The sequence below is a fragment of the Cheilinus undulatus genome, linkage group 4, assembly GCF_018320785.1.
Source record: "Cheilinus undulatus linkage group 4, ASM1832078v1, whole genome shotgun sequence".
Taxonomy (NCBI): Eukaryota; Metazoa; Chordata; class Actinopteri; order Labriformes; family Labridae; genus Cheilinus; species Cheilinus undulatus.
This window is the reverse complement of record NC_054868.1, coordinates 8,744,002-8,765,410: the sequence shown is the minus strand read 5'-3', so window position 1 is coordinate 8,765,410 and position 21,409 is coordinate 8,744,002. Positions and strand designations below refer to the sequence as shown.

Genomic DNA, 21,409 nt, shown 5'->3' with positions numbered 1-21,409 from the left:
AAGCCTGTGCGAACTGTAGTCTTACTTTCCTGTTCTTAGCTGACAGGAGTGGCACACGCTGAGGTCTTCTTTTTCTGTAGTCCATCTGCCTAAAGGTTCCATGTGCTGTGCATTCAGAGATGATATTCTGCATACCTTGGTTGTAACGAGTGGTTATCTGGGTTGCTGTTGCCTTCTATCACCTCTAACCAGTCAGCCCTTTCCCCTGAGACATCAACAAGGTATTTTTTTTTATCTTCACAACTGTTGCTCACTGTATATTTTCCCTTTTTTGACCATTCTCTATAAACCCTAGACATGGTTGTGGGTGAAAATCCACTTGAAGAAGTTTCTGAAATACTCAAGACAAGCCTGTCTGGCACCAACTACCACATCATATTCAAAGTCACTTAATTCCTCCTTCTTCCCCATTCTGATGCTCAGTTTGAACTTTAGCAAGTTATCTTGACCACATCTACATGCCTGAATGCATTGAGTTGCTGCCATGTGATTGGCTGATTAGCTATTTGTGTTAACATGCTATTGAACAGGTGAACCTAATAAAGTGGTCTGTAGTTGCATATAAAAGTGGCATCCCGTAATTGCACTGCCTGACATCACAATTGGATTAATTTTGCGGCACCATACTGGACATCTACTCAAAAGCCGGGTGAACACTGTGCGATTTTAAGCCAGTCATATGACAGTCATGGCAGAATGTCATCTCTTTCTGTGCAACTGAATCGCTTATAATGCACAACAATGGCACACGAGTTGTGTGCTCACACTGTACGATCCTACAGTCGTGAAGTGTGAGCACTCAGGTCGTGCACAATCTGACGGTTGTGTATGACCTGAGTGCTCACACTGTGTGACTGAAGTCGGGACGGACTATGACAAAAACACGTGGAGTTCCTTTTTAAAAAGTCTCACACGCAGAGAGTGAAGTGTTTTCAGTCATATTCTCTCTCTCTCTCTCTCTCGCTCTTCCCCCCTTACTACCTCTCTCTGTCTCACACACACAAACAGCATCACCTCTGTGTCAGCTGCAGGTCCGCGGGTAGGAATATTTCCTGCTTGTTTACTCCCTTTATCATAGCCGGGGTGCATCAGGAAGTTATTCTAGCTGTTGCCATGGTGATTTAGGACGTTGTCTGACTGTTTACAAAGGAAAACAATCCCCGAAGTTGTTTATTCTGCTCTCATTTCTGCTCTCAGTGTGAAGTGTCTGGAGTCAGTCGTACGACCAAAATATCAAAAATGCCAGAAATCCTGCCGACCAATCGGGAGCAGGTCATGGGGTCGTAGTTGGGCTGTGGTCGGCTGTCGTACCCCCCGTACACAGCACGACAACGACACCTGATCCGACTGAAAGTTGGCCCGACTTAAGAGTGAGTCATGCAACTCAAAATTCATGACTGAATCGCAGCAAAATCGCACAGTGTGCACCCAGCTAGAGGATTCCACATACTGTATACTAAAAATGAACATAATAAACAACCAAACAAAAGAATCTGCTCAAACACATCTGGAAAGTTTATTAAGCACAATCGCCCGACTCACACTGAACAGAGCTCACAAACACTTGTTTCCAAAGAAAAAGAAGGAAAATACAGACCTGCAAAGTATTTAAGCTGCTTTATGACAACAATGGCTTTATATACATTTTATTTCTAGCCACTGGTTCCAGTCTACATGAACACTGACAGTGCTCCGCTCTGATGCTCGTCTTCAGTTGGTCCCAGTGTTCACACAGAGTGAACAGATAACTCATGCATGACAGAAATTTACCAAGAATCTACAGAAGGAATCTCTAAATGTGCTGCTGTAAGATTTTCTAGGAACACTTGCATCCTATAGCCACAATGTAGAAAGAAAGCAAACACTCGAGGCGAGCAGGTTTGCAGGAATAAATAAATAGTTCATTACAGAATCTGTGACATTCAAGGAACTTTGAATCAAAAGTAAAAATGGTGTTACATCCTTTCAGAAAAATGGTTGTGCAGATAATTTACATCTAATTAATCTAATGCTGGTTCCTTTTTTAGCTCAGTGCATTCTGTACACTGTGTCTGCCAATTAAAGTGGTCTGAAAATTAATAGATGAGTAAATGGATTTTGCAGAAAGGGTGTTACATTTATACAGAGTAGTCAAAAGAAAGCAAATTTGGTCGGAGGGTCTGCACAAAATAAAAACAGCCAGAGCAACGCTGGCTTAACATTTACAAGATTACAATCAGTAGCTTTATAAAGTGACATTTATCATTACCATACACTGATGGCTATCTGACTCTATAATGAGAGGAATCATAAATACAAATAGGGTTGGAGGGCTCTCTAATAAGGGCTCACACACAAAAAGATAAATTATCAAATAAAAACAAACAAAAAAACCACCTGAAATACAGACAATACAAGCAAGATTTTATAACTCCCACCCCAATTAGTGAGGTTCTGATTGTGTACTGCAATATTTCTTATTGCGCCTAGGTACAAGCAACCCTCTATATTCTCTATAGAAAACAAGAATAGATCTAGATTCTCATGGTTTTGGATAAACAAGGAAACAAATTTCAGAATCATAATGAAAAAAGACCAAAGCATTTTTTTTGTTGTTTTTCAATTCAAGCACACAGATTAAAAAAAAAAAAAAACTCCCCAAATACATAAAGACATTCAAATGTGATTCAACACTTCAAGCAAAAGCATAATCAAACTGTAATGTGGGAGGAGGGATGTGTGAAACATCTCTGTCAGCATTTGCCCTAAAAAAGGACAACTGGCAAAAACCATAGCAGCATAGATTTGAGCCCCATTTATTGATTATCTACAAAATTAAATAGTATGGTAATTGTTTTAACGAAAAAGCCTCTCAATTTTGGGTGATCTCCTGTAAGGCTGGTGACACACTAGATGATTTTAGGCATGATTTGCCTCTTAATGATTGGAGGAGTGTGGCCTGATTAAAGTCTTGCCACAACTGATTATTTCTCCGAATAATTCTCAGGTCAATACAAATATTGTACTATTTCCCTGTTCATAAATATCTAACATGTCCAGCTGATCACGAGGTAAGCTGGACAGTGAGGATGTGGTTTTGTGCCACTGGATCAAATAGCAGATGGTACAGTTTTTTTAATGTAAACTTCCATTTATTTAGAGAAGTTAACAGAAAATCCAACTTCTCTTGTTTTTGTCGGTTATCTTAATTAAAGGAGAACGGCATACACATGATCATATTCTTCAAATGGTTATAATATTGAATGATTTATTGCTTGCATTTATTGTTTGTTGAAAAACAGACAAGAGGAGGAACCTAAAATTAATTGCACATTAAATCCTAATATTTCAATATATTTATCAGTATTTTCCCAGATCATTCAGCCCTCATTCGAACCCTAATTGAAGCAGGCTGTCTGTGTGTTCTCCCCCATGCATGCATGGGGTCTATCTGGATTCTCTGGTTTCCTTCCACAGTCCAAAGACAAGCTCATTAGCTTACCTGAGGACACTAGATTGCCCGTAGATGTGAGTTTGTCTGTTTCTTTTGTCTCTACATGTCAGCCCATGGCAACCTCTCGTCTAATGACTGCTGGGATTGGCTCCAGTAGATTGGTTGGTTGGTTGGTTGGTCAAAAGGCTCTCATCCAACCAAGGCCCTTCTGGTTGCACATGGCAAGAGCCTGCCTCTGACTGACTGACTGAAAGACATGCAGCAGGACAGGGAGGAGCAATGCAGTGCAGGGCAATGCAAGTAGAGAGAGGCGCATAAAAGTGATGCAGAACATGCTCTAGTCTGATTGTTTCACAGGGGTTACGCTATAAATAACTTAGAATGGACATAAAGATGCAGGATGTTTGTATTGAAGTGGCGCAGAGAATGTCTATACTCTGCTTGGTCAGACCTTGAACTTCAGGGGCCTGTTTAATCCACTGGTCAACAAATACAGGTACTAAGTCCCTTTATCATCTCATTACAGTTAGACATCAGGGTGAGTGTTTGTTAAAGAGCGACTGCAGTGGAGAGAAAAGAGGATCTCTTTTGGTCATTTACATCCCAAACAGTGGACTTTTTTCCCCACTTCACACTGGTAAATAAATGCTGCATGATGTCTAAAATATGTTTGGAAATGTTTAAGGCTGGAACAAGTCAAGTCTTAATACAGTCCAGTTAGTAATTATCATTATGATTACTACAAAAATATCTGAGGTTATTTTGTAGGCTAAATAGTTCTTGTGCCATGATCATGAAAATTATATGCCTAAGGCAGGTGCATGTTGATTGTCTCTGAGTCAGGTGTTATTTTAGTACAACAAAATGAGGTTAGAATAATTAATAATGTTCCATAAGCTTGTTAGGTTCATTTTTAAGATACGAGAAGGATGCAATGAGGAACATGTCATAGATAAAACTGATTTTGAGATAAAGTGAAGGCTTTCGCTCTTTTTCTTTTTTTCTTATACCTGAGCGACATATCTAAGGCTTTTTCCACACAAAGACATAAACATTATATTTCTGTTTTATTTTGAAAAAGTTTTCCGTAAATAAGAGATAGTTTCAGGAAATGTCCGCGTAAGCATGGAACCACTGAAAACAACTGGAAACACTGTAGTATATATGCCAAGCCTGTATGTGGCGCTATATTGCTGCCACCGAAATGCACCAAAAGAGAGAAGAAGATCACAGAAAACTGACGCAACATATGGTGTATGCAGTTCGCCGTTGTGATAAAGGAGCTTTAGATTTTGCTGTAAAAGCCATAATAAACTCAGTAGCTTCTGCAGCACGAACACACCCCCATAATTCGCCATTGTTGTTTTGTTCGACATGCGCATGCGGGGTAAGTGGGCTACGCTATGTGTCCACTATGTCCACACGGAGACGAAACGGTAAGTGTTTACAGATTTGTCCACTCTGGGACCCTGACTCAAAAAGTAGCATTTTACGGCCACCTAAAACGCTGTTTCCGTGTGGATAAAATGCCGATATGACAAAAAACTTTTGCGTTTACTCCTGAATTCGTCTCTGTGTGGACGGGGCCTAAAAAAGCACCTCACCTCAAGTGTCTTCACTAGAAAAAAAGGCAAATGAGGACAGATGAGGATTTAGACCACCCTCCATGTTTGTTTTTCTTTTAAAGTCACGTTTGATCATGCAGGTTTCTGTGAGATCTCATGTCTGTGGAACTGCCAAAATCATTACTGCAAATCTCAGGTGTGAAGTCTGGTGTTTGTTGAGCATGCACATTTGTAGGATTACTGTTGTCTTATGTCTGAGGTTGATAACACTTTAAAAATCAGTTAGGATCTAATGTGTAACCAGCCTGATAAGCTATGACTTACTGCTAAGGCATCTATTTAAAATTAAAATTTCAGAAGTGGGTGTATGGATATTTGATACTGAAATTAAAGGGGGTATCATAGAAACATTAAAAATCTGAGCTTTTTAAACCATTGCCCTGAACTGATATCTAGAAAGGATTGTTGCTGGTGAAAGGCCCATCACAAACTTTATAAATATTTAAAAGTTAAACATTGGAAATGTCATAGAATTGTGTTACAAAAATATCTTTAATTTGTGTGCTTTTTCTCCTCTGAGTAAACAGTATGTGCCACACAACAGCATTATTTGGTAATTTATCAGGGGCTTTGGAGAACACAGAATATCTGTGTGAAAACTGAACCATTTCTGGGTTAAGGCAGGAGGCTGTGATGTATCCTGGTTGATCCTGATGCAATGGCAACAATCCTTTGATGTAACGTGTTATTTTGGGTACTATTTTAGAGAGAATCACTTTGTCATGAGTGCTCACAGTGTACTAGGCCTGTGTAAAATCTGGGGTAATCATTTAAATGTTCTTAGAAAAGATTGCTTACCCTGAGGAGAATCAAAATTACTCTTTTTCACTCCCTATTTCCTTCCAGAAATTTGGAGCTGCTGAGTGAGCTGGATGCAGGTTTGTTACTTTATCCTCTGTCAGTAACGGGGCATTTCTGAGAGGATGAAGCTGATTTCAGTGCAACATACTACACTGCAGAGCAAGCAGCTAGCTAGCACATCAATATAGCTACCACTGACGTTTGCAATAGAACTACCATTACGGTACATTAGATTATACAAGTACAAGAGGTTTTACAATCCTACTTAATTTACTCAGCACCGTCTCGCATCTCTAAGCACATCACTCACTGATAATCACCACAACGATTACAGAAATCCACTTCTTCTTCTTCTGATTTCTTCTCTTCATGTCTCAGTAACACAGACATAAGTTGTGACATACTGAGATGTAGCCTGCTGCAGATGTGCTTGTTTTATTGATGTCAGAAAAATCTGCACCAGGTTGAATATCCAAGCTTCTTCTAAGAGACTATTGTTGAGACATTCAGCCCCAAAGCATCTCATCTGCTCTGAAGCATTCCCTAAATCTTACAACATGGCTCAACAAACTACATAATGGTCAAATTAGTTGTCTCCTTCAATGTCAGTCAAGATGCCAGGAAAGAGCAAACACCTCTGGCAAAAATGAAGTTCTCAGAAGAACCTCCCATGCTTCCTTACAGAGAAGTGACCTTCCAATGAAGCAGTACCAGCTTTGGAAAGGTTCAAACAACAGTAACTGTATGTACCAGAGTTCATATTCCCTGAACTGTTAATTTCCCTGACTCTGGGATTATGCTGTTCATAGGGAGGCCGTCCGTCCGTCAGCCGTCCTGCCCTCTTACGTGCTGCGGTACGTCTTGATAATGTCTTTGATCTGCCGTCTGCAGATGGGACAGCAGGCGTTAGACATCTTCTTGAGTTTCAGGCCACAGGTGTAGCACAGACACATGTGTCCGCAGGCGTAGATCACCGTGTCCACTGTGTTCTCGTAGCAGATAGAGCACTCGTCGGACCAAGGCCGTGGGCCTGATGGGAACGTAGGTGACTTAGGGAGGCTGATGGGTGAATTTGGGGTGGTTCCTGTGGAAAAAATAAAATAAAATGTCAGGGTAGAAAAGTCTGGGAGAGACAAAACAGCACAGCACATTTTGAAAAACCATACTTGAACTTCTAGGTAGCTGTAATGTAATTTTATGTTATGGCAAAGAGTAACACTGAGCTACTGTAGCATTTTCTGAAAATTACCAAGAAGTTTAAAGACATGTCTTGACGTGTGCCTCTGAGAGATAGGGCAACTACCTACAGATTGGGCTTAAATATCCATCCTCTGGTTTAAATGTCCAGAGCCACCCCCTCAAGTTTTGCACATGAGCTAAATGACTTACATTTCTGAAGGCCTTTTCTCATGCCACACGTAACTCTACAATAGTGACAGTACATTTTTAGGGTAATGAATCCCAGAATGTGTCCAGGAAATGTCCAATTTCACTAATTCTGTTTTCCAAAAAAATCTAAATGGCCAATGTCCTTTTGGGTTATGTGTACAGGAGGCTTTTTAGTTGGTTGTGGTATTGTATATTTGCCTGCTAGAATGAATAATCATAGGTTGAATGTGCTGCAGGGGCTGAATTAAAAACAACAACACCAAAAAAATGTTTGCATAAATAAGCCTGATTGTATGTTAGAAATTTAAAAAGGGCCTGTTGATATTTCATTTCCTTAGTTACACTTAGATGTTAATTTCATGGTTTACGGCTTCTTGAATATGGCAAAACCATAGTCACAATTATTTCAACTGATACTTAGATAATGATAATTATAAAGTGAATTTCCGAAGAACATCTATCCACAAATTGGACAAAATATGTAATGAACAGGGAAAAGGGGAAAAAAGACACTGGCAGAAATCTTAACTAGAGACTCCTCAGTGACTGTATCCACTTTAATATACAGTCTATGACAGTCTAACTCTAGAAAAGCCACTGCATCAGGTCCATTTGCATGCCACTGCTTTGTGACGGCAACACGTGCCGAACGTTTTCATGCATCAAGCTGCAGCTTCAGCACCAGCGGGACAATTAAGTGTCGGCCATTGTTTCTAACTACTGCAGGATGACATCTGCTACTACCCCATAATGACTTCCTCTCAGTCCCCTGTGGGGTGATTGATTCTCTTCTTCTGCAGTAGTAGCTTCCTCCCTGGATGTACCTACCCCCTGCTGAGCTGCAGTACGCAGCCGAGCACAGGCCTCCGTTCAGCACCGGATCAGAGCTGCCACTGCCCAGAGCGCTGGGGGTGTGAGGGGAGGAGGAGGGCGAGCCAGGGTTCGAAGTGGCTCGCTGATCCCCGAGATGAGTGGAACCTAGGAGCAGAGAAAGGCAGGGAGTTAGTTGTCTACCTTTAATCAGAACTTGAATGACTATGTAGTCGAGTTTTCCTTGGTGGAGAGAGGAGTAGTCTTTACATGACATAAAAGCATAGCAGGATATTAGCTACAGAGCAGAGAGAGAAAAGAAAAAGCAGGACTTAGAGAAATCCAGAACACAAAAGACTGAATGAACAAAAATCAATGAGATCATTTACATAAAGTAGAAATGGAGCTTTAGAGGTTGAAGAAGACAAATTGACATGACATTAAAGTAAAAACTCATTGTCAGTTATTTCTCGCTCATGTTTCTTGTGAACAGCACGAACAATGAGATTGAGCAGAGGAGGCTTACTTGTCACTAATAAGGGGTTACATTCAAAGTCATGATATCACAGAGAGAGCATGTTTAATTTTTCAAAGCAGTCATTTCAAAAATGCACCCATATTTGTTACTGAAGAGGAGAGCTCTCCTCTTCTTTCTTTTTTAGAACAAAGCAGGCCTCCTCCATTCTTTCCATGTCCTATATTTACATGACAGACGGCGGGAACAAATGGAAATTCCAAGAAAAGTTAAAGGACACATGTTGAGAATGTTTACAATGCCTGGAGAGGGGGCTGTTGCATGATTTATTTGACGGACTAAATTTTAAGACAAACCTTAGCATAAGATGGACTTGAAACCTCAACATTGATGTATGCATTTGTAATGCATCAAAAAAGAAAGTATGATATAAAAGAGTATGATCATAATGGTCTGTGGACAGAAAGAGGTCCTGATTCTGGAGTTAGAAGGTGCTTTTTAGCCCTCTTAGCTGTAACTGTTGCATAAATGTTTAGCTCAAGTTGGACACAAAAGAGTGTGAGCCATACTTACTCTATGTATAAAATTTCACACAATAACTTTGTCAGCACTTTGAATGACACATTTAGTTGACTGATTCAAACTAAAGTGCACACTACATACAGTTTATTAGCAGTAGAAAAGGAGGCATGTGGAGTTAACACCGAGGTATTGAAGAGGAAAAGAACTTTAAAAACTAAAACATTAACTATTAAACTCTCAGAAGTTCATGGGGACAAAACTTACAGGAAATGACATAAAATGGCGTAAAGGCAAGATAGCAGCTCCAAAAAACATGCTCATGTTCCTGCATCGGTTGGTAGGGATACTATGATTCATCGCCATAGTCAAAAATAATCAATGATGACTGCCATTGCCGACAAATTTTATAGCTGATAGTTTGTTTGTTGCGTCTGCAACCTGACACTCCAGATGGATGTGTTAGTAAAGGGCAGAGCCTTTAAAAAAACTCAGAGGGTGATTGGATGAACGTTCTGTGTGTCACATCTTTACAAGCCAATCAACAAAACGTGACGTACCTGCTACTGAGGTGGGCTGAGGAGTAAACTCTATAGAGAACTGCATAACGAGAACCATGGCAACTGTAGACATGTCAGTGCATGACTTTTGTCGTTTCTGAAAAGAAAACAACTCAATACTGTTCTTTGTTGCAGAAATGTCATCAAGTTCTGATAAACTGGTGCAGCCAGCATCCACAAAAATCTCTTCTGCCATAATTACACTGGCCCCTTGTCGCTGTTTGCTTTACGTCATAACTCTGCCACGCCTGAAAGAACTGCCCCTTGACGCTGAGTGGTCACTTTCTAACCTGTGAGAAACACGGAAATGGGCGAATCCATTGCTTTTAAGGTTAGCCTGTCGCTATTGTGTTGAGCTGAGTGAGCGATCTGTCATTCATACTATCTGTCGAGAGAGAGAAACGGTGGCACCCGCTGCAACATTGGCACGTCCTAAAATTTCAATATTTCACTCTTGACAATTCAAAAAGAAAGATTGCTTGTGAAATATGTAAAGCAGACCTTACATATCACAGGAGCACATCGTCAATGCGTTTTTACTTTCTATGCTAGCAAATGCTGGTCATCCACTGGCGATGTCGTCCTGGCTTTTAACATTAGTGTAACTCTACAGTGCTGCAGACTGAACCCCATGCCTTTCCCTTTTTACTTCTTACTCGACAGTATAACATTACAGTGGCTTTTTCCCCCCATCACATTTTCTTCCTCTGATGTTAACACCTTACATAGGGAGTGAAGCACGTCAGCTCTTTAACCACTTAACCCTTAAACAGTGGAGCAAACTCTAACCAACACAGTAATTAGGCTTTACATTTGTAAAAGAAAATCATTCAGCCTTACTTCAACAATAATTATGATAAAAACCAAGACAAAAATTTTGTTTAAAAATGAATGAGCTGACTATTGTTTCAGTGGTCGGTGACTAGCTGACTATAGAATAGTCCTTAGCTGCATCCCTATCTGTTGAATAAGTTAAGATGATAGTTGGATATTTTTTCAGTGAGATGATTTGAGGAACCTGTGCCTAAGAGCTGCAGTCACATCTCTCTGCACTGTTGTGTGTATACGTCTGTAAATTGATTCCAGGCTGACATGTAAGGGACAGTAAATCTACACTGAGTGTTTCAAGTGAAAGCCGATCACTTTGTTTCTGGGGTGAGACTATTTGTTTATGCGCATGATGCTTCTATTCTAAAGTGTTTCTGGGATAATTCTTTGCTTCAGGTTTTCTTTGCATCCATGCTCGACTTTCCTTTGGTGTTTATATTCATGATTTAAAAACATCAGATTATGAGAGATATTAACTTATGTGCAATCTCCATCTCGTTCCCTACCTCTCTCTCTGCAATTGTGGAAAAATGGTATAATTCTTCATTAAGACAACGCGCCAGCTCACATTACACTCTCAGTAAAGCAGTTTCTGACCCAAACACAGATCACAGTGCTTGATTCACCCTCCCTACACAGTGGAGTCTCGTGAGATGAGATTTTCCAAGAATTACAAGACTCATGCCCAAACTCCATTCAATGGAAACACATTCAAAGCGCAATTGTACTTAGTCAAAATTTAAGAAATTGTGTTTTTTTCTGTAATGGAAATGCAACTTCTGTCAACAGACTGATGGTCTCCAATAAGCTTTGTGTGTGAAATACACTCTGATATCTGTGTGTCTACTTCTCATCCTTACTGCTCTGTGTATTATACACTATATAAGCAAAGTCTGTAATATATGCTGCTCTGTTGTGCTCATTAGCATCTCATCTGACCATATTTTTTTATTATCAAATAAACCTGAATATACTAACCTTGCAAAGCAGATGGATTCGCCTGTTTGCGTGTTGCTTACTCCCATCGGAACCATTTGGGCCCAGTTAGAAAGTGTCAGGACCAATCAGCATTGAGGGGCAGGAATTTTGGCCATATAAGAGTTGTGATGTAAGCAAGCAGCAACAAGAGGCCGATGCAATTATGGCGGAAGAGACTGGATGTTGCTAAAGCGGCAGTTTTAGCAGAACTTGACAACATTTCTTCGTTAAAAGAACAAGGAACAGCAATAAGTTTTCTTTTCAAAAACAACAATAGTGGTGTATTGACATGTCTACAGTCGCCATGGTTCCTGTTATGCAGTTCTCTATGGATTTACCCCTCGAAAGTGGTGCACCTCTGTAGTAGCGTCACATGTTTTGTTGATTTGATTGGCTTGTAAAGATGTGACACACAGAAAGTTCATCCAATCACCCTCCAAAGGCTCTGCCCTTTCCCAAACGTCATGGGATGGGCAAGTGGATATCGAAGTCTCCAACAAGGTCGGGCTGGAACTTTTGGGCTGCTTGAAGCCACAAACAAGCCATTCTAAAGGACTAATCTGTCAGATGTGTTTTCAGTTTGTTATTCTACCCCATGTGACTGAAAAACAACAACAACAACAGAAAAGAAAATGCCTCTAAAAACAATTAACATGGCTAAAAAGTCCAGCAGTATCAAACAAGAAATGCAGAATGAAGTGTTTTCATAAAAATGTTAAACTGTTTATGAAATGTTTCCAGCAGGCAGTGTCCACTCTTGGTAATTTTTTTTCTCTGTTATTTAAAATAACTGGAATAGTTCTCTGCTAAAGGTACTACATCCACAAAATACCAAACAAATTAAGATGCAAATGAGCTGCCTTTCAGAGCTAGCACATAATCATCAACAAAGAATTCCCATCAAATGCTTTGCTGCCTCCCAATGTAAACGCTGATTACTTAAATTACCTTCCTAAAGCCCGCTGTCAGAAATAGAACAACAACAGCATCACAAATCAGCTGCTATGTGTGCATTAAAGCGTCCTATTTCAGGACAGATTTTATTAAAAACACATCACTCCAGTGTGGTGAATCTCACTGAGGAGGATTTCATGGCTGTCTGTTCTCCTGGACAGCTGACAGAGGGGAAAAAAACAGTGAAACCACACTCATCTGTTGTGGCAGAGTCATAGTCAACACTGACCGGTGACATCAGGATGACAGCCCCCACGCTAACGAATGTCCCAGCAGTATGCCAGACCGCAGATCTGCTGCCATCTGCACCGGCAGGGCCATCAATCCATCTGATGCCCCGGGACACCCTACAGAGGCTGATTTGTTTAAGAGCCAAACCAATAATGGGTCACTGGAATATAGAGAAACTGCTCCATAACAGCAGGGTCATAAAGAGCAGCAGTGTTTTTGTCTCAGCTGGTGAGTCGACATGTAGACTCTGTATCAGCAGCTGTGATGTGGTATTTTGGGGATGAAGGTGGGTTAGTTAGGAATCTCTTTTGTTAGCATAACCGGGGGGGCTTACCCTGGTGCTCCCGAGCCCCTCTGCGCCTTGATGTGTTCCTGTTTTGTACTGTATGTCCAGCGTGTGTGATGTAACAGCTACCTGTTTGTAGCTGGGGACCTCCTGAGCAGAATAAGAAGCTCACAGTCCGCTAAAGGCTGGGAAACACTGTTTATAGATTCCTTCATCACAAACAAACTGACATCTTGTCTCGGCTTCTCCTGCTGCACAACCTGACCACATAAACCCAATATGTCATGATGTGTAATATCTTTTAAATGCATTCTTATCCCCCCAAAATTTATTATTTTTCAGATGAATTCTGGCCATCTTTCCTTGAACAGGACAGCTGGAGAGAGACAGGAAATATGGGGAAAGAAAGTGAGATCAAACATGCACCAGGATTGAGATTGAATCCTGCGACCAGTATGTGAGCACTGTTTATGACACCCGCCCAACAACTGAATTTATTTTTGCAAGTTATGAAAATGTGAGAAACTTGCTATTAGTGTCTGTGTTATCCTGATAATGATACATTAAGATTATCTAGCATTGCTATGATGTATTTTTTAATTCCTGAAGTAAAAGATGGGGAGGAGGAGATTGTGTCTGCTGTGGACTTCAACCACAAGAGAGAGATTCGCCTCAATGGCTGCACATTAGAGAGCATCATTTGTCCTTCCTTACTAATCCCAGACTCCTTCAGGGCCACATATGTGCAGCCACGTCGTAAACAAAGAGATGAGATGCTGCCAACCAATGTGATGTAGACCCTGCGAGGTGACAGCAATGTTCTTATTGCTGTGGATACAGCTGGACGTGTTCTGGAGCTGGTTCAGGTGCTAGACCAGATTTGGAGGACAAAAGATGCTGGGCTGGGAGTTTATCCTCTTGCTCTTCTCAACAATGTCAGCTACAATGTAGTGGAGTTCTCAAAGGTACAGAATGAGTGTCTTAACAGAGAAATAAAATTACAATGGCACACTGGGATTTTTTTCATAGCTAATCAAAATTTGTAATTTACATTATTGCTATCTGACATCCATTGCTGTCTAGGGGAAACCACGTACCTCTTTTTGATCTTGACATTTTTATTAGCAAATGACACAGTACTCAAATTGATCATAAAAAAGCCCTAACAGCCTAAAAAGGCCCGCAGGCCAATGAAAAGACTCCCTGTTGACAAGTGAGCAATTCATTGCTCTCTTAGAAGGTTAAAGTAGCTTTCATACTAGGGGCCCGGTCCCAGATCCGAGTACATTTGAGACCAAAGTCCAGTTCGTTTTGATTTAGCGTGAATGCAAACGAACCGTGCCCGGGCCGGGCTTGGGCCTTCTTAGGGAGGTAGTCTCGGGCACAATTCAAGTGGACTCAGGAACAGTTCAGATGAGATGTGAATGCAACTGTGCCCAGACAGGGGACAGAGCATCATATCAGCTTTATGACGCCATCGTAAAAACTAAACTTCTTTCCACGGCGAGGCAGTTTGTTCACATTTTTTCTCAATAAAAGACGGACATCATCAGAATCCTGTAAATAAACGGTCTGTTGTAACTCACCTTACGGATGAAGACAAATTATAGTCAGTGAAATGACATGCAAAGGCATTAAAAGTCTGTCACCTCAAAAAAACGCTGTATCTGCACAGCGCAAGCCCATTTAATCCTCTGAGCTGCACACATATGTGCAGATATGAAAAGCGACATTGCTGGCATCTTAAAAAGTTATTTTAAATCATCCATGGCTGCAGGATGGACTTTTTGGCCGGGTTAAAACAAAAACAGTCTTCACTGAGGTCATGACCCAAGTGGTTGCCGTCATAGCTTCTTCTTCTTTCTCCTGCTTGGCGGGTTTATATTCCAGCTACACGCATACTGCCACCTGCTGTTTCAGACTGAGTACATACGCAAGTAGGCCCTGGCACGGATCAATGTTGATAGTGTGAAAGCAAGCCAACGGGGGGGGGGGGGGGGGAATCGTGCCGCAGCGCAGTTCAAAACAACTGGGCCTAATGTGAAAGCACCCGAAGTTGAGTCAATCAGACTAAATTTCACATTTCCTACTTTCAGTTTTTAAGTGAGTATTTCACCATATTGATCGTCCTGCACAGCAAAACTGTTGGATGTATTAACACGCTCAGAAAAAAAGGGACATGCACATAGAAATGTACTGTTGAACTAGTGTGTAAGTGGGTTAAGACTCAGATTAATGCTGTAAGTGCTGATAAATAAACCACTGTGCCACTACAAGGTGCAGCTCTACTCGTCATGTTTCACCTTTCATCGGATTACTTGAGCCTGACCGCCCTGCAGCACGAGAGGTTCCCCCAGTGGGACTGAATCCTTATTCTCTCCACACCGCCTCCTCCATCCCTCCCTCCCCCCTCTCTGTCCATCTCTGCCTGCTAATCCCTCTGGCAGGCGGGCACCTCCCCTCCCGGGCAGCTGAGGCAGGATCTGCGGTGCCCGTCCCTGATCCCGCCTGTTCTCCACTAGATTAAAGCGACCTGTGTGAACAGCTGTGAGGCCGGGCTGCCTCTCTATGGCCACACCTCTATCTATCCATCTATCTGGTCATCCACCCATCCATCTTTAGCACATACATCTCCTCCTCCCTGAAAGCATGGGAGGAATGCAGAGTATGTGGTCAGATAGATGGGCGCGGCTGAGGGGTGTAGGGGCTTTGTGTGTATAAAGAGACGGACATTTCACAACCTAAGGGGAGTGAAGGGGTTAAACATAACATCTTAAGGACTGTTTATAGGCTGAAAATCAACAGATATAAAGAAAGGAGAGGAAGAAGAGGAACGTTTACATTAACGTCTCCTCTCCGAAATGCAATCCTCATACACGAGCCATTTCAGACTGCATGGCTGTTAATCTAATTGCAGAGAATCTCTTCTTCTGAGGCATTATCAGACAGAATGTGCACTTAGGCTTGTTTTTGTGTGTCTGTTTAGATTGGATGAGAAGAAAAGACTTCAGAAGGTAGAAGTTTGAGGTCATGGCTCACCCTGCTGCATAAAATGTTAATAGTCTTTTTTTTTCTGTGCTGGAGATATTATCTGTAGAGACAAAGGAGCTGTTTTTGGAAGGATGACAGAGTCGTACATCCCTGGATTGTTTATGGTCTTAGCCGTGGTGCTTGCATGCAGATATGTGCACACGGGTTCATACATATGTATAGAAGAACACAGATAATCCCCCCTCCATCTAAAAGAGAGACAGAGTGTCAATATAAGGATGTTTATGTTGGATTAGACTCTCTGAAATCAAATGAAAAATAAGAAAAAGAAAATGAGGAGTGATTTGTTTTTCTCCCATGCTCAATTTGTGAATTTTTCTCATTTCTTTGTCTGAAAAAAGGAAATGCTCTCTCTCTCTATGACACCATTCATTAATAAAAAGCAATCCAACTTAAAGCTATATGACCAAGACATTTTCACACATGAATACAGCTAAGAGTGGAGGATAGATGCAACCTTTTTTTTTTGTAGATACAGTATAAATTAGAGTCTTCTTATATAAACGTTTGTTTTGTTAATTCATCTAAATTCTTATTGGTTTTTTGTTACCTGGACTGTCTTTTAGTATTTTACATCAGTATTTTATTTAATATATTTCATTGCTCCTAAATTCTTTCTTTCTTTTTTTTTTTTTTAACATGTTTTTCATTGTTTTTTAACCTGACAGGCCAGATAGACTGTATCACATATCAATTGCATGGATATATTTCATATTTATCAAGGAAACTTCTCATACAAAGTTTAAAGAAAGGCAGGACTTCTCAAAACTTCTTGAAAGGTGCCAGTGCTAACTTTGGCAGCTATTTTTGATTTTAGTCTTTAGATGAAATGTCACATTTAAGTCATTTCTATCCTTCTTAGTTTTAGTCTAGCTTTAGTCAACGAACAGTCAAAACATTTTAGTCTAGTTTTAGTCCAAGCATTTATTCTCTTGCCTAAATCTGTTATCAAACCATGACAGTGTGTTCTATTAACCTTACCAAACCTGGGATACCAACTGTCTACAGCTGAGAGGCAGAATAGCTACAGCTGCATTGTTTTTGACAATTTACCCACAGTGGAGACATATCACAGATTTTGAATGTCCAATGAAAACTACATTACATTTTAGTCTAGTTTTAGTTATCTTGACAAAAACTCAAAACTTTTTGTCAATTTTAGTATTCACAGATCTATTTTTGTTAGTTTTAGTCTAATTTTTGTCATGGAAAAAAGGCTGTCGAGGAACATTTTTTGTCAGAGTTTTAGTCAACAAAAAATTAACACTGGAATGCTGTGTGTCACATTCATTACAGCCAATCATAGCAATAAAGCCAGTTACACACTGCCGCGCGGTAAATACCCTTAAAACCGCCTCCCTGCCGGAGGATTCCCGCGAAATGCTGAGCGTTTTTAAAGTGGCTGCTGCCGCCGTGGTACAAGGCATTAATGGCATAGAGGTGCTTCGGTGAATATCACACCAGAGCCCGCCCACAAGTCCATCACAACCCCCCCTCCCCAAAGACACGTAGAGTACCTCACAATCTCTGTATATTAACATGTATAATGTACTATAAAACTTAGGGAAAAATACGGTTCTGTCATTAAAATAATTCCCCCTAGAAAATACGTTTTAACGGTTGGTTCCACAATTTTTTTCTTCTGGTTGTCTTTGTATGACGGTAGAGCCGTGTTGTAGAGCTCAGGATATTCTGACACCAACATTATGAGCTCCTCCATTGTTTGCTTAGACACGCAGGGCCTGCTATTTCCAGGTTCTCTCCCTCTGTTGATGTGATTGGCTGCTGCCAGGCGGCCACTGCCAGAAAGTTCAACACGCTGAACTCCGAGCGGCAGGGCAAAATCTGTGCACGTTCATGTGGGCAGCAACCGCTTCTGGGTCCTACCGCCGTGGTTAAAACCACTTCCTGTCAGCTGCCCTTCCCTCATTAAAATCACTGGAGGCGGCAGTGTGTAACCGGCTTAAGACAAAATGAGGTAGAGGACATTTGCAGCTCTGGTAAGCAACTTGAGCTTCGTAGTAATACACTTTTGTAGTTTATGAATGGTGGAGCTTCTTGTATAAATCTCATACCGAGGCCGGTAGAGAGAAGTGCAAAAACTTTTCTCGGCCATGCCACCTTTGCAAAAAGATGGTTCATGAAATGTCATGCCTGCTGGATATTCCACGGTCAACTGTAAGTTACATTAATAGAAGGTGGAAGCATTAAGGAACAACAGCGACTCAACCATGAAGTGGGAGCCCATGTAAAATCCCAGCACACAGCAGGTTAACTGTTTTGGCGAGTCTGGGTTTAGCGGATGCCAGGAGGACATTATCTAACAAAACAGGTAAATAAGTCTGCACACCAGAAGCTGCTCCAAAGGCTTATTTAATGAAGATTATCACCACATGTGACGTTTCAGGCCCAAGCCCTTCATCAGACAAATAGACACGGGTGATGCACCTCCATGTATGTATAATCTGAATCACCTGACAAGTCATGTGACAAGATAATGTCGGTGGGGGGGGCTTCATATTAAAGTACATGTAACTGAATGCAATGTCATTACAGTCCCTGCTGGTGTAATGGTCAGGTAGCCAAATACTTTTTCCATATAGCGTATATACTTAATATACTTACAGTAAATGTACAAAATGACACACTTAAGTCCAGTTAAAGAATTAGCCAAGAGATTTGTTATGCTTTTACTTTGTAGTTTGTGTTGTCTTAAGCCCTGGGTTTGCTACTTCCTGTTCAAGAAAAGAAATTTCTGGTGGATCAGAAGACAAAACGTTGATGTTTACATTGACTAATGGTGGACAGTTAAAGCATGTTTAAATAATAGATGCAGAAACAAACATGTGGTAAGCACAGAAATGAAAGCAAAGACGAGGAGAAGTCAGCAGCTAAGATGGCAGAAGTTGAGAAGAGGAGGAGAGAGGAGGGTGGCAGCTGCAGCACATGAGGATGTGGGTGGTGAGAGGTTTCACTCGAGCATGAGCGCACTGACATTTTAATAGAATCTATAAAACATGCGAAGTGGGTCACTGGATGGGTGTCCTATTTCCACACCACCAGGCACAGGGTCCCTTCAATATCTGCCTCTCAGAGTTCAACTGTCAGCTGCTCTGCTTTTCGGAATAATCTCACTAATGGCAGATATTTAGACAATAGAGGGGAATACTGGGGTGACATGATGTCTAAGAGTCGTCGTGTCCCTGTGGGTCTGACTGTACGTGACATGTCTTGGCATGGAGAGTTTAAAAAACACACATTCTGTCACTTTTATTTTTGTCAGTCAGGATGCCGTGCTACTGGTGGGGCTCCTGGGAGAGCCTTCATTTCATCAGTCTGTCAGAACAACATTTTAAAAGCAAAATACTTTCTTTTTTTTATCCTCCTTCTCTAAAAGATAATCGATTGTTGTGATGTTTTTTGGCACACATTCCCCTTAGCAGAAATCCTCATGGCTTACTCTTAAAAGTAGTGCTAGGATGCTTTCCCTTCACTGACAGCCGCATCCTTGGGATGCAAATGACAGCTCTCTAAAAGGGATTTAAGCATCATAGAAAAAAATCCCTATCTTTTTCAAACCATTGATATTTGATCTTTATAGACTGTCAGCTGAAGGCTGACCCACACCTAAAGGTTTTTAAATCTTAATGGAGGCTGAAACATAAGAGACCTTACACTAACCCACCTAACATGCAAGGCACTCATGCTTAAAACACATATGGGTAGTTGGCACAGGACCATTATGAAACCCACATGTATTGCAATGAATTGCAAAGTGACACACCACCAGACATGAATGCACTGCTCATCACCACTTGGGCCACTATAGCACAGTTACAGCCTATCTTTGCTACAGAAGAAAATAAAGGCCTTCAAGAATCCTTTCCAATAAAACCTGGTAATCTTGCAAATTGTCTGAGGGTCAAGTGTGAATTTAGAGTAAAAATGCCCGGCTAAGATTGGGCAGAAAGAAGTGGTGACAATGTTTTTTGGACTATTTTTCCCAAACATTCACAAATGGAAAAGAAAATCAAGGAGTTGTGGGGACTGCTCATTCCCTTTTATTTTACAGCCCGCTAGATGGATGTGGGTAAGGAGTGATTTGCTGGGGACATTTTGGTTCCTACTGAAGTCATCATGTAACATTTCACAGAACGCCTGCTCAGCTGCCGCTGGGGTTCCACCCACACAACAGGAGATTGGATAGTAAATTTTTAATCTCTTTAATATTTAAGAATTGGGAACACAGCGGCCCCAGTGTTCTTCCAAGCAGTTTGGATCACTCCCAACACAGGAAAATCTAATAAATGATCACTTAAAAATCAAAACTTTCATCTGGGACACTTCCATTTTGGATAGACTGAAAATAAGTTGAGTTTCTGACAGTATAGTTTTGGGCTCTACAAGCTAACAAGAGTTGATAAAGGTAAAATATAGTCTTTGTTTTTCTGCCCTTTCTTTATCTATTAGTCACCCATCCAACAAGTCTGCCTTCCTCCGTGCTGTGGGCTTAAATGCCACACATCCGAGGACTGTAGTCTTGTTATTAAGTTTGGAATAAAGGCGTCCTGCTGAGACTGAGACACCTGATGAAGCCAAAGTCTTTTAGAGTGGGCTCAACACATCCACACCAGAGCATGTAGAAGGAGTTATACATCTGATGCACATGCAAAGTTTATTTAAAGTCATAATTATTTATCATAATTCCGACCTAGTTATTTCTAGTGTGTAGATGGCTAATAATGATATAAAATAATGGTAAAATAGTAGATAAAATCAAAGCTAGCAAAAATGTTCGTAAACATTTAAAATGTGCAAAGACTTAGCCTTTGCAATGGAACATGAAGACAGACACTTGTCACTTTTGTCAAGCTAAGAATGCATTTAACATGTAAAAAATTCAGCTGGATGTAAAACACAAAGAGGACAGATATTCTAACCTTTGTATGACCTCCCTGCCTTTAGCACCACTAGAAGAAATGCAGTATCGATTTCATTCACTATCATTAACCTGTGAGAGCACTCCAGGCTGACCTGAGCTAACCTGATGTTTCTGTTTGAATGTGTCTGCTCCCATTAGACGGAGCTCCATTACTTCGTGCTTTCTTTGAAGCAGGAGGCCTTTGTGATGACTGCTTTATCTCCCCATCCTGAAGAACAAGAGTCCACAGGGAGAGCCAAGCTTTCAAGTTTAACATCCCTCACTCCAGGTAGAAGACACGGCTCGAATCAAGCCTAACTGAACGATAAAACGCTCTCCAGTCAGCGCAAAGCCATAGATCACAGGTTGTACGAAGGAGATAAGGGCTGCTTCCTGATTTGAAGCAGCTGGTAAATATAAAGATGATTCACACCTCAGTGGGAATTCCAAGATCAGCTCTGATAAGAAGACGTGCCTCCGACCGGCTTCATTGTTCTGCTGTTCCTGTTTTGTTGTGCTGTCAGAGAGCTCTGGTTTCAGTAAATGAT

The 21,409-nt window shown here is 41.0% G+C and overlaps 1 protein-coding gene across 2 annotated transcripts in view; it reads right to left on the bottom strand.

Annotated features, from left to right (window-relative positions):
• Positions 1 to 1,520: 1,520 nt before the first annotated feature.
• Positions 1,521 to 21,409, bottom strand: part of neurl1aa (neuralized E3 ubiquitin protein ligase 1Aa) — an 85,560-nt gene continuing 65,671 nt past the window's right edge. For both annotated transcript variants that reach the window (XM_041785996.1, XM_041785995.1), the window contains 2 exons: positions 8,077 to 8,226; positions 1,521 to 6,943 (listed from right to left, as the gene is read on the bottom strand). In XM_041785996.1, coding sequence (XP_041641930.1) covers positions 6,702 to 6,943; positions 8,077 to 8,226 — 392 coding nt within the window. In that variant the 3' untranslated portion in view covers positions 1,521 to 6,701. The remainder of the gene's footprint in view (positions 6,944 to 8,076; positions 8,227 to 21,409) is intronic.